The 9418-nt window shown below is 45.5% G+C and overlaps 1 protein-coding gene and 1 pseudogene across 5 annotated transcripts in view; both read right to left on the bottom strand.

Annotated features, from left to right (window-relative positions):
- Positions 1-565: 565 nt before the first annotated feature.
- LOC129546702 (small ribosomal subunit protein eS10 pseudogene) lies at positions 566-1053 on the bottom strand (annotated as a pseudogene).
- A 706-nt stretch (positions 1054-1759) lies between these two features.
- CEACAM20 (CEA cell adhesion molecule 20) overlaps positions 1760-9418 on the bottom strand; it is a 114021-nt gene continuing 106362 nt past the window's right edge. For 4 of the 5 annotated variants that reach the window (XM_055411904.2, XM_088830812.1, XM_055411902.2 and 1 more), the window contains 7 exons: positions 8629-8904; positions 7627-7741; positions 7354-7439; positions 6253-6314; positions 5860-5895; positions 4974-5093; positions 1760-1875 (listed from right to left, as the gene is read on the bottom strand). In XM_055411904.2, coding sequence (XP_055267879.2) covers positions 1822-1875; positions 4974-5093; positions 5860-5895; positions 6253-6314; positions 7354-7439; positions 7627-7741; positions 8629-8904 — 749 coding nt within the window. In that variant the 3' untranslated portion in view covers positions 1760-1821. The remainder of the gene's footprint in view (positions 1876-4973; positions 5094-5859; positions 5896-6252; positions 6315-7353; positions 7440-7626; positions 7742-8628; positions 8905-9418) is intronic. The other variant, XM_088830813.1, reaches the window with a different exon arrangement.

Raw genomic sequence — 9418 nt, 5'->3', positions numbered from 1 at the left:
AAGCGAGGAGGAAGTTCTCAGCAGGATAAAAAGGACAGTCCTTTTCCTTTGCTGGATCCTCCACCTCAAACTATAAATGTCGGAGGGACCAGGGCTTCGTTTGTCAGCCCCTACTCTTCTCTGTCTTCATCTACTCTCTTTGGGATCTGTAGGGGAAAAGGTTAACTCAGCAGGTCTGAGTTGCTCAAACCCTACCTATTCCCCCAAAAAAGCCTATTTCAAAGGACTAGTTCTTGGTCAACTTCCTGGAAACTAAGGAACATGGTTTCTTCCAGACTTCACCATCTGTACCTTTTCCTTTTTCTGATTTTACTCTCTGTCCTTTTGCTGTCATGAGCCATAACAATTATCATAACAACTTGGAGGTCCTGTGACTCCTTTTAGCAAATCATTGAGCCTGAGGATGGTCCTGGGGACCCCTGACACAAGATCTCATCTAACCCCATAACTTCAAATCCCACTGACAACTCCCAAATGTGTATTTCCAGCCCTGCTCTATCTAGACTTTTTTTTTTTAATTTTTCTGTTTATAGGTTTATTCAACACAAAGCAATCTCTTTCAACTTTATTGAGGTGGCTGACCACGTCCACGACCAAATTCACCTCTAAACTGGAATTCAGTTGCTGACCCAGCCCCAGCCTCAGCTTTCTTGTCGGCACCAGGGGGCACGGTGCTTCGTCTGTAGGCGTTTCTGTCAGCTTCCCCTCACGTGAGCCTTGCAGGTCGCTCTCCCTCCAGCCAGACCTTTGGGCCGTGGCCAGCCAGTCTCAGGATGGCTGTGGTGCAGGGTGGCAGGCACAATCTCAGGAGGCAGGTTGGAGGAAGCCCTTGTTGGTGAGGTACCAGTAGAAGTGTCTCCAGGCAAACTGTTCCTTCACATAGCCTTGTGATTTGAGAGACTGCATGGCTTTCAAGACGTGCAGATTGGGCACGTTCTTGTCTGCCAGCTCCGGGTGATACAGCATGTGGACATCATTCTTGGCCACCATCACCCCCTCCTTAAAAAGGAGTTCATAAATGGCAATCCGGTTCTTCTTGGGCATCAACATCATGACAGCTGCTGCTGTTTGGGGCCAGAGCTGGAAAGGAAGCTATCTAGGCTGTTATGAACATTTGCCTGCTTGAGTCTCTGCTTGATCCTTGACATGTCAAACCAAATTCTTGATTTCTCTCTCTGTCCCAGATTTGCTCCTACCCCACTGTTGCTTCAGAAAGTGGCCTGAAGAAACTGTCATCCAGTTGCTCTGGCCAGAAACCTGGGAGTCATCCTGGACTCCTTGTTCCCGTTAGCAAATCTCATCCTCACATCATCCCTGAGTCTCTTGGGATTCAAAGCATCTCGTGCCTGCACCTCCCTAGGTGCCTCATTCCCATGCTTTAGTGTTTTCTCTTGTCATCTCTTAACAGCTCCTTGTTCCTTATCCTCTACCATGATCTGAAAAGACACTGCTTGTCTGACCTGTGGATACATCCCATGCTCCACTCTGGCTGACTCAGGCTCACACTTCTCCCCACCTGCTGTGTCCATCAACAATGTATGTAGTAAACGCTATGACATCCCCAGCTTCTGGGTATCAGACCTTGGTCCTTTAATTCTAGGTGGCTTTTGACTTGTTTCTATTGCTTTTAAAGAAACATGAGCCCAAAGCTTAAGATTTGGTGAGAGCTAGGGTCTAGAGCCTGAAAAAGACATCGAAACAGAATGTCACAAGGTTTGCAAAGAGAATGGCTGGAATATAATGTGTATGTAATAAACATCATTGAATATATGATTGAGCATGACTTCTTTAGGATTTCTGGAGAAAGGATCTCTGCTTCCATTAGGTGGGACGGTTGATTTGGCAGTAGACGCTGAGTTCTGGATTCACAAGCACCTGTTACACAAAGTGAAGAGGTAAGTTCCAGTTCTGGTGGTCTTTCCTGGGCTACTTGCTATAAGGGCTCAAACTCTCTGGCATTCTCCTTTCTCAACCTTGAAAATCCCGAAGATCTTCCTTTCTCATTGTACTTCAGTCACGCTGACACCTTTCCATTCCTGGAATGGCCTTTGCTTCCCCATTGTGTAGGACAGAGTCTAAGGTGACCCCCATAATCCTCACCCCCTGGTAATCATGCATGCGTCTGTGCTTAGTCCCTCAGTCGTGACAGATTCTTTGCCAGCCTAAGGATTGTAGCTCCCCAGGCTCCTCTGTCCATGGGATTTCCCAGGCAAGAAAACTGGAGTGGATCGCCATTTCCTTCTCCAGGGGATCTTCCCAACCCAGAGATCGAACCCAGGTCTCCTGCATTGCAGGAGGATTCTTTACCATCTGAGCCACCAGGGAAGAGTCCCCTGGTTTTCATGCCCTGATGCAAACCTCCCCTTGAGGGCAAGACCTGTGACTTGTGTCTAACCATTTGAATATGGCAAAGGTGACAGGAGGTATCTGCTTACATTATGTGATTCTGTTATATAACAGTGCGACATCTGTCTTGGCTTTGAAGAAGTGAGGTACAATGTTGTGAGCTGCCTATGGAAACCACTGAAAGGACTGAGTGCAGCCTCCAGCTGACAGCCAGTAAGATACTGAGGTCCTCATTATGACAGCCTGCCAGGAACTGAATGCTTCCATCAACCATAAAAGCTCAGACGTGGATCCCTTCCCAGTAGAGCCTCAGATGAGACCTGAGACTTGGCCAACGCCTTTTTTGCAGCCTTGCAGAAGACCCATCTGAGAATTGCCTGAACTCCTGACCCAGGAAACTGTGAGATAATAAATGTGTATTGTTTTAAGCTGCTAAGCTTGTGGTAATTCTTTATGCAGCAATAGATAAAAAATACATTAACTTCAGGACCTTTTCACTTGATGCTCCTCAACTCAGAACACTCCACTCCAGACCCTCTGCATTGTTTGCTCCTTCTCATCCCTTCAGAAGGTAGCAGACACTGAGGTGGCTGACCTGACACTCCTCCTGTATCTTCCCTCTTGCCTGCTTCTATTGGAAAGACTGGGAAGGATAACAGCTAATTTTCTCAGCCTTCCTTGCAACAAGTGCCACATGACAGCATCCCAACCCAAGGAGACATAAGAGGAAATTTAGTGGGTGAGACTTCCAGGAAAAACTTTTGCTCCACTGATAAAAACAAACAAATGAGACTCCTTTCCTCTAGATCCTGATGACGAGAGGGACCTAAGAGGCTATGTTCGTACCAGTTCACAGCTAATTAGAGAGCTGACAAATGTCAGCACAATCCATACAATGGCCTGAACAACTGTGCTTCTCCTCTGAAGAGTCTGAACCTAGAAACCTTTAGATAGTAGTAGAGGGTGATGTCATATATAATTTGAAGTTATAAGGAGCAGTGACCAGGAAGTTTGCATAGGAATTCAATCTGAACCAAGGAGAATGGAACAAATTCATTGATCAGCAAAAATGAGCAACCACCCTTATTAAAATGTACAAGGCACAAATAAATACTTTTCCTTATTTAAAAAAAAATGAGCAGCCATAAGAGAGAAAAACTTCCTGATTCTAATCCCCACAAGGTCCACAAGTAATTTCTGACATTGGTTACCTGAGATTCCTCAGTGTTTTCTCAATTAATCCCCACTTTAATTAGTCTGAACTACTGTCAAGGGGTTTTTCTTATTAAAAATTCCGAAGATATTTAGACATTCACATCTTTTGAGAATGGTTCATATGACAGGTAATGGAGCAGAATGGAATGTGGTACAACAGGGTGGGATGGATTAAAGAAGAATGAACAGGAAGCAGAAGAGTTGGGGGGTGGATTGGGAGTTAGAGATTAGCAGATGCAAACTATTGTATATATATGTGTGTGTACGTGTGTATACATATATATACAAATATATATGTATGACTGAATCACTTTTCTGTACACCAGAAGATAACACCACGTTATCTGAGTGAAGTAAATCAAGTAGACTTCAATAAAATAATTTTTTTAAAGTAGAAATAGAATGGAAGACAATACAATGAAAGGGAACAGAAAATAATGAAACAGAACTGAATGGCAGGGGAAGGGATGAGGAAGAGGAAATGAAAGAAAGAAGGGAATGAAAAGAAATAGAATGAGAAGAAATGGAATGTGGTGGAATGAAATGAAAGCTGACCAAACGGAAATGAACGTAAATAGGACATTGACTAGAAAGGAGTGGACTAGGAGGAAACAGAATGAAAGCAGTGGATTAAATAAGTGGATGGAAAGAACAGGACTGACATGGAACAGGAAGGAGAAGAATGGAAATGAAATAAAATAATAATGAAACTGAAATAATAAGAGTAATAAATGAAAGTTATGGTATGGTATGGAAATGGAAAAGTGATAACCAGGATTAAAATAGATAGAAATGGAATGTGGAAGAAATGAACAGGTGGGATTAAAAAGGAAAAATAAAAAGGAATAAAAGGTAATAGGGAGAAGCGGGAAAGAATGGAAAGGAATGAAAGAAGGAAGAGAAAACATGGCACAATGGATGAAGCAGGGTGGAATGGGATGGAATGCATAGGAATGGCACTGAGTGGTGGGAAGCGGTGACAAGGGGTGGAATGGGAAGTGATAAGAGGAACAGAAGAAATGGAAAGGAAATCAAAGGAATTTTATGGAAAGAAATGGAGTGAGAGGGAGTGGAATGGAATGAAAAAAAACAAAAAACACAGAAATGGACTGGAGAGGAAACAGCTGGAATAAAGTGAGACTAAATGAAGTTAAATGGATGGAAAGTCAAACGGGTAGAGTGAAAATAAGTGTGATGGAAACATGGGATGGAGTGAAATGGATGGACAGGAAGGGAATGAAATGAAATGAACCAGAAAGTGATAGGAGATGGAAGCGGGTGCAAAGGGACTGAAAAGAATTTTGAAAGGAAATCTCTTGATAGCTTATCCCACAGACTCTTTAGCAAGCAGGAAAAGGGAGATTGGTGGCAGCTCTCCATCTGTCCAAAGACTCTGTGTGGCATAAAAATACCTCATAGTTTGACTCTGCATTTTCTTTTTGTAGAGTTGGGACCAAGGGATGCAATGCAAGTTTGGAGGATGGCTTCCTGGGGCCACGAGAATACCCGCCGTGGATGGTAGAAGGTGATTCCTGCGGCAAGTGAACAAAGACATCAGTTAGGGCCCACGTTTGTCTTAGAACCACAGCGTCTGGAAAGTGCCAACGTGCACTCTTCAGAGATCCAGAGACAAAGAGATTCCCAACCAGGTTCTCTCAAAGGATCAGAGCAGAAATAGGTCTAGGACCAGAACTCTTCCTTTTCACCTGACTACATCTGCAACTTCTACTCCAAAACTTCCTTTGCATCCCGTCACTTGCTAGGCTGGTATTAGCTTATTTGCAACGCAACTGCAAGCACTGGAAGTGGAAGCAGCACAGGGTAGGACCTAGAATCCTAGACTCTGACCCAGGGACTTCCCTGGTGGTCCAGTGGTTAAGAATTCACCTTCTAAAGCAGGGAATGTGGATTCGATCCCTGGTGGGAAACTAAGATCCCACAGGCCTTGGGGCGACTAAGCCCACACTGCAACTACTGAGCCCACGCACTCTGGAGCCCTCAAGCCACAACTAGACAGAAACCCACCATACTACCACAACGATCCCACACGCTACAATGAAAACCTGGCATGCTGCAACTAAGACCTGACACAGCCATAAATAAGCAAATAAATATATATTTTAAAAGGAATCTAGCCCAGTTCCCTGTGAGGCCTTGAGCCACTTTCTTCCCATTCCTGGCCCAGCAATGCTCAATGAAAGATCTAGACAAGATGACTTCTCATACTTGTCAAATATAACATTCTCAGATTGTATTCCTTTGCAACTTCTTTAATAAAATCAAGCAAAGCCAACCTACCTCATATAATTGCTCTGGAGGGTCTACTGGCAGCATCTGGGAGAAAAAGAAAATAGTGAAGAGGTCCTGAGCCTGGGATAAATGGTCACCCCTGGAAATTTTTGGAAATAGCTCAGGCCTCAGAGGCAGTTACATCTCTTCTGAATCCCAGAGGGGACTCTGGGTTAGGCATTGTCATGCAAAAGAGAAAGAAAACAAGAAGAGATAAAAAAGCCATGGAAGGTCTTGAGATCCCCAGAGAAAGTAGGGACCCAAGCTACCATTGGGCATCCTTAAGAGAACATGCCTGAACTTCACCCCCACCCCAAGAGGTGAGACATAACAGCCCTGCTGGGCTGGGGAAGTGCCGGACAGTCAGGGGAGTAGAGGGGGTGCCTCTGGAGAATTACCCACCTTTTTGATTGGGATCTGTCCTTGAGTGGCGGGTACATTGGCATACACAGGCATGGGCCAGTCTAGAGAAAGTGAATGCCAGCCCAAGGCTGGAGTTACGGAGAGATATGAGGGAAGAAGGGGCTTCCCCAGTGTCTCAGAGGTAATGAATCCACCTGCAATGCAGGGGACGTGGGTTTGATCTCTGGATTAGGAAGATCACCTGGAGAAGGGCATGGCAACGCACTCCAGTATTCTTGCTGGTAAAATCCCATGGATAGAGGTGCCCTGTGGACTACAGTCCATGGAGTCGCAAAGAGCCAGACACAACTGAAGCGATTGAGCATGCACGCATGCATGAGGGAAGGGGCGATTTGTCCAGGCAGGGCCCTTCTATTCCCAGGAAGGATGTGGCAGAAGCCTTCCTTCTTTTATCCCCAGGACTACCCCATCACATCTCCAGTGATCTTGACCTGGGAAGCTCTTGGAAATCAAGTTCTGGGTTAGATGAGGCTGTTTGATGACACAGATGAGGTCAGAAGTCTTAGGCCTAGCCCCAGTGGACCAGGGGCCTCTGTAGCCTGTGTTTATCACATATCTTTCCTGGCCTTGGTTTTCTTCTCTGTAAAACTGAGCTGAATTGGACAGTCCCCAGAGGACTTCTGCTTCATGAGCCCATCTTATCAGAATCTTAGACCAGACATAGCAAAGCTGTTTTGTTTTGCCTTTGGTCAGAGAAGGCTGCATGAGGTACTGTATTGAGATGGACAATGAGACTTGTTTTGAATTTAGCAGGGAGGAGTGTCATGATTGATTCTCTCTGAATCAATTAACAAAGTTATAGAATCCATTAACAAAGTTTTCTGAGAGTGAGGAAGACTAGAATGGCAGTACATTGTCATATTTGTGTTGTGGCTGTTGGAACAGGCAGAACTCCTCAGAGTTCTTGGCCCTGATCTCATCCATTTTCCAGATGGGGACACAGAGGGTCCAAGACTACAGGGCTTGCCCATGATGTCATAGTGACCCAGGGGTGAAGCTGGGATCAGAAGCCTGGGCTCTGCACCAGCCTCTTCCCCAGACCTCACTGCTACCCTGGGTATCAGCTATGGAGTCACTTACTGTGACCGAACTCTTCAGGGTGACCCTCCTCAGAAGTGGGTGTCGTGTTCTCATAGACGGTATCCTCTGTTGTTCTCCTTGAGAGCCTGAAACCCCAAGACTCTTGTTCACTATGTCCATCTCCACAGGCTCCGCCCATATCCTATGTCCGTTTTGGGCAACGTCCCAAACCCTCTCAGTTCCCAACAGGCACCACTCTGCACCATGGTCAGCAACACTTCTACTGGGCAAGTGGTCCCCCAAAGTTCACAGCCACCCCATTCTGAGATTTACCCTTTGGCATTTCCAGTGTGCAGGAAGCAGCCCAGCCCTATGGCCAGGGCAATGACAGCCAGGATCCCGACGGTAATGCCAGCGATGGCCCCTACAGACAGGGATGACTGGTGACCTGGGCAAGGAGAGAGAATCAGGACCTCATCCCTGTCCCCAATCTTGGGGCTTTGTCTCCACTGTCATTTGATGAGTACTTGTTTCCCAGCCATCAGGAGGCAGAAGTTTGTAGTAGTAATAGAATCATTTCTGGAGTCAAATGTCCTAAGTTCACATCTCAGCTGTGTGACCTTGGCCATGCTACTTAACCTCTTTGTGCTCCCTTTGGCTCTTCTGTAAAAACAAAGATAATATGAAGCCTACTCCATATTGTTACTGAAAAGATTAAACATGTATGTATTCATGTTCAGTACATGTAAGGCTTGGTATGTTCAATGTGGGTGAAGTATTTAGACCCACGGAAAGTGATCAGTCAGGGTTGGTGTGATGATGTTACTGATTAAGATGATGAATCAAATATGGTCATCACAACAAAGGGCTTTGGCAACTGGAAACCTGAGTCACCTTTGATTCTCTGGGGTCCTGTGGACACAGACAAAAGTAACTTCTCTTTCTGAGTTTCATTTCTTCATTTTCAAAGTGGGGGAAATGGTACCTACTGTATAGGGATGTTCTGAAGATGAAATGAGATCACGAATTTTTTTTTTCTATTTTTTGGCCACTTTGCAGCATGCAGCATCTTAGTTCCCTGACCAGGGATCGAACCCTCACCCCCTGCAGTGGAAGCACACACAGTAAAAGCACAGAGTCTTAACCACTGATCTCCAGGGAAGTCCTGAGTCTGAGTGTTAGTGGCTGGAATTCAACAGCTCTGGACTAGGGACCTGACCGTGCAGGACAGTCAGTGCCACACTCCAGTCTCTAGTAAAGGAAGATCAGAGTGCTAAGGACAACATCAGAGAAAGTCACCTGGACCCAAGGGGAAGGTGTACCTGAAAGACTCACCTGTGATGCTGACCATGACTGAGGCAGAGCAGGTCAGCAGTGTGACAGAGTTAGAAGCTGTGCAGCTATAATTCCCTTGGTGTTTCCAAGTCAGGGCCTCAATGACCAGCTGCTCCCCCTTGCACACACTGGTGTTGTCATAGGTCCAGTTAAACTCAGCATCCGGCTGGGATTCAGCCCAACACTGCAGGATCATGCGAGAGTTGAGCTCCGCTCTGATGGTGTTGTCTGCCAGGGTCTCCGACCCCCTGGTGAAGTACACTCGATCGGGGCCGTCTGCGTGCAGAGCCAAATATTATGCACCCATCCTCCACCGGTGAGATAACCTATTTTATCCCATTCAATTCCACATGTGAAGTTCTGCTTTCTTTCCCCCCTCTTCTCAGTTCTAACTGAGGGAATTCCTGGGAGTCAAAGGCTCTTCCAACTGCTGCTGAAAGGAATCTCGGCAAAGGAAGAAGAAAAAGGTCCCTTTTCCTCCCTTAGGTGCTGAGCAAGCAGAATGTAATCCACAACACGGAGGGGTAAAGTCCGAAACAAAACAAAACAAAATTAAAATCAAAAACAAAAACCCCTGCCTTGCAAAAGTGAATTCTAACAAGGGAGCCTCATAAGACATCCAGGCTTCAGAAATTGTTGCTGTGTCATGTGACATGTAGCCCCTAACTTCCAACATGTTTATAGTTCTTATAGTTCTGATGGTAGCTTAGGCAAAAAAAAAAAAAAAAAAAAAATCTTGGAGTCATTCTTGACTCCTCCCTTTCTCTCTTGCTTCATGTCAACTAGCAGT

This window comes from Moschus berezovskii, chromosome 22 (genome assembly GCF_049115385.1).
Source record: "Moschus berezovskii isolate FMDL1 chromosome 22, NW_MosBer_1.0, whole genome shotgun sequence".
In the NCBI taxonomy this organism is placed as follows: Eukaryota; Metazoa; Chordata; class Mammalia; order Artiodactyla; family Moschidae; genus Moschus; species Moschus berezovskii.
This window is presented reverse-complemented; position numbering and strand designations above follow the sequence as displayed.